Source organism: Sinocyclocheilus rhinocerous, unplaced genomic scaffold, assembly GCF_001515625.1.
Source record: "Sinocyclocheilus rhinocerous isolate Xijiao unplaced genomic scaffold, SAMN03320098_v1.1 scaffold477, whole genome shotgun sequence".
Lineage (NCBI taxonomy): Eukaryota > Metazoa > Chordata > Actinopteri > Cypriniformes > Cyprinidae > Sinocyclocheilus > Sinocyclocheilus rhinocerous.
The window spans coordinates 54,881-58,574 of record NW_015648673.1 but is presented as its reverse complement, the minus strand read 5'-3'; the positions used below and the strand labels follow the sequence as shown (position 1 = coordinate 58,574).

At 31.4% G+C, this 3,694-nt stretch overlaps 1 protein-coding gene across 1 annotated transcript in view; it reads right to left on the bottom strand.

Annotated features, from left to right (window-relative positions):
- Window positions 1-3,694, bottom strand: part of LOC107710192 (A disintegrin and metalloproteinase with thrombospondin motifs 14-like) — a 62,241-nt gene that overhangs the window by 25,186 nt on the left and 33,361 nt on the right. Inside the window, 1 exon segment of the mRNA XM_016514933.1 lies at window positions 3,407-3,554. Within this exon segment, the coding sequence (XP_016370419.1) occupies window positions 3,407-3,554 (148 nt within the window).

The window sequence follows — 3,694 nt, the reverse complement described above, 5'->3', positions numbered from 1 at the left end:
TATATATATATATAATAAACCCACACACTGTTTATTACATTTAATATATAATTATTTTATTTTATAACAAAATATATCACATTTATCAAACTATATTATATTTATATTAAATATTAAATTACATAATAATATTATTTTACATATTATATACACTACAACACATTTAAACCCAAACAAGAAAATGAGTTTTATATATCTAAAACAATGAAAACAATGAAAAACACGCAAATCCAAAACATGTAACATTTAGTTTGATGCCCTGAGCTGGATGAGCAACATCTGAAGATGAAGCGCCTCATTTCAGTGATTTGACAGCTATTTTCCAAACCACGTCATTCCTAATCACTACCGCTGTTAATAACACAGGCATCGCTGAATCAGTTATTGCTTGACTCCATCTGACTGCACCAACCCTTTCCCAAACACCTTCAGTCATGAGTGTTACTGTGAGCAATGTATGCGTCTATATCTGGGCTCTGAATGAGGCTTAAAGCTTGGGACGGGAGTGTGATGTTTGCCCTCGGGGTAAAAGGTTGCCGTTCTGCGATGTTATGAGCACAACAGAGACCGTGGCGTAGCAACAGCACAAAACAGGTATTACTGACTGTCTTTAAAAATCACACAAGGATCACGAAACCTAAACACACATTCATTCGAAACGAGTCCCTAAACTTCAAAAAGACTGAGTGAGAGACAAACACAGGACAGTAATACAGTCAGTGTGTGAATGTCACTGCATGAGAACAAGATTTTACAGGAGTCAGGTATTGTAAAGAAAGACGTTAAGATGTCCTCATCAAAAGAAATGTACAAAAGTGATTTTATGTCCATAGAAAGCACATTAAATGTAAATAAAGTGTCTACTTTTAAGGTTTCAAATACGTCTTTGGAGAATAAAATGTCAAAATTTGTTTGAAATAATGTTACATTGTCATTCAGTGTAACACTTATAGTTATGTAAAAATTCAAACAACATGCTTATTCTGACTTGTACATATTAAAATATATAAAAGAATAAGGGAGCATATTAAATTCTATTGTGTTTTAAATGAGTAAAAATTCTTACTGACAAATAGGCAAAATCTAGGATAGTGGCAAATTAAAAAAAAATTTTTTAAATTACAACTAATTAGTATTTGGGGTGAAAGTAATTAGTCTTTTAATATGTCATAAATTGATTTTTGTTGTAAATATGCCTGACAAGATTGTTACACTAAATGACATTTTAGTGGCTCTCTTCTGTAAATCAGGGGAAAATGTATGATATTTATTTTTTATTCGGAAAAACAAAAACAAAATTGCAATTACATTAAACAGAAAACTTTTACATTTTTGGGGGAAAAACAACAACAATTTAAAGCAGTATTACACTTATCATTTTTATGCTTAAACCCTTTTGACCCATGCATAAACACAATTTAGAGGCATACAGGACGCTTGTTTAGTTTGAAAACCTAAAAGAGTAGATGTCGTGTTGAAGACAGTCAGTTTTGTGTTGGTTTGTGGTTAAATAGATAATTAATACATCTATTAAAATCACCAAAACACCAGAGACTTCAACAATCCTGAAGAACAGTGAAGTTAGTGAAGAGAAAAGATCTTGCAGCATCTAATGCAATGACATTTACACACTTAAAAGAATGATGGAGGTTAATATATATTTTGGTGCTGCTGTATTTTAGTCAAGCTGTATTTTAGTATTTTACATTTTGTTTTAATTTACACTACAGAAACCTGTGTTGACATTTATTATTATTATTATTATTCTAAAACAATATTGTTACTCGAAACAAAACAAATGTTGAGGGAAACTTTCATTTCAACTGGTTGCCCAGGCAACATTTCTCATTTTCATTTAGTTTCACTTAAAGTACTAAAATAATTAAAAATAAATAAGCTAAAAGTATTAAATTAAAAATTAATTTAAAAACTATATAGACACATTTAAAAATCAAAAACGAATAAAAAAAAGACAAAAACAAAAAATAAATAATTAAAACAAAGTAAAATTAAATAAAAACAAAATATAATAAATATAAAAAAAATCTAATTCAAAATATTAACAAAAATACATTTACATATCTAGAAGAACAATGAAAGTGAAGTTTTTTTGTGCTGCTGTATTTTAAGCAAGCCATACTTTAATATTTGACATTTCATTTTATTCTACACTACAGAAACCTGTGATGAAGTTTATTTGCCTTGGCTTTTCTAAATAAATAAATACATAAATAAACTTAAATAACAGTTACTTGAAAATGAACACTAAAACTTACAATGAACTTACAATCAAAACAAAACATAAAAATAAAATCTAATTCAAAATATTAACAAAAACTATAATAATATATCAATGATACTAAAATAACACACCGATCAAACACTCCATCTGTTTTTCAAATTAAACACAAATTTCCAGGAAATCCACTTTTTTCCATTTGTTTATAATTTGAATGTAATCATGTTTACATGAAGTTAACACGTCTTTGTGAAATAGCAGTTTAATGTAATTCAAACATATTTGATCAGTTATGGATCTTAGTCATATTTAATGTGACGTGAATGAAAACGAGGCTGTAACAGACAGACGTACAGTCAGTATATTTTGTCTCATTTTTGTGTTTTCTGCTTATTATTATTATTTATTTTTGTATGCATTTTCAGTGTTTCATCAATTGATTAACACCAAATCACACAACAGCACAACCCTTTGAACTGTCCCTCACAGACTCGTTTTCATTTACACCTAATTAAATTAGCCGTCTATTTGACTAAGATGCCCAGTTATTCAACTACAACCACTACTACTACTAAAGAAGTTTACTAAAGAAGAATTTAAAGGGATATTACCCAAAAAATGAAAATTTTGTCATATACTCACCCTCAGCTGACGGTAGCCATTGACTTCCACAGTATGGAAAAAAATACTATGGAAGTCAATGGCTACCGTCAATTGTTTGGCTACTAAGATTGCTTAAAATATCTTCTTTTGTGTTCAACAGAAGAAAGAAACTCATACAGGTAGAGGATGAGCAAATGATGACTTTTTGGGAGAACCGTCCCTGTTAATAGCATGCATGCAAGAATTACTTCAACTTTGTGAAACACAATAACTGGTCAATTTCATCAAACTACTTAGAAGGGAAACTTTTTAACCAAAAACTAGGAATATTAGTATTGTTGAGTGCACAGCTACTTATAAAGATGTCTTCTTTTCCTCTACATGCCAAAAACTCTCCTTCGGTCAAAGAGTATTTTTGGTTGCTACAGGTTGGCACCGATGCCCAGTTTACACTGTCTGGAATCAGATTAGCTGGTGTCTGATGCCAACCGTTCGAGAATAGAAACAGATAGAAGCACTTACTCTGCACAGCCTCGATCGAGAGAAACACAGTACCTTGCATACCTGCGGGACCAAAATCTTGCCTGGTGAGGAAGATGGCGTGGTCGTGATGCTCGGCGTGCTCGGGGTCGAGCCTCTGCTGCGTGTTTGCCCAGCGGCACACCTGCTCCAGACTCCGGGACGGATTCCCGCGCTCAATCAGGCTGATGGACTGGAAACACAAAACAACAAACCAGAAAAAACATTAGTCCAGAATGAAGTAAAATAAAATAATATACAATAAAAAATAAAAGAAAATTGTGTGGCCCAAACATGGCAGAGAGGTAAAATAAAATAAAATAAATTAAAAAA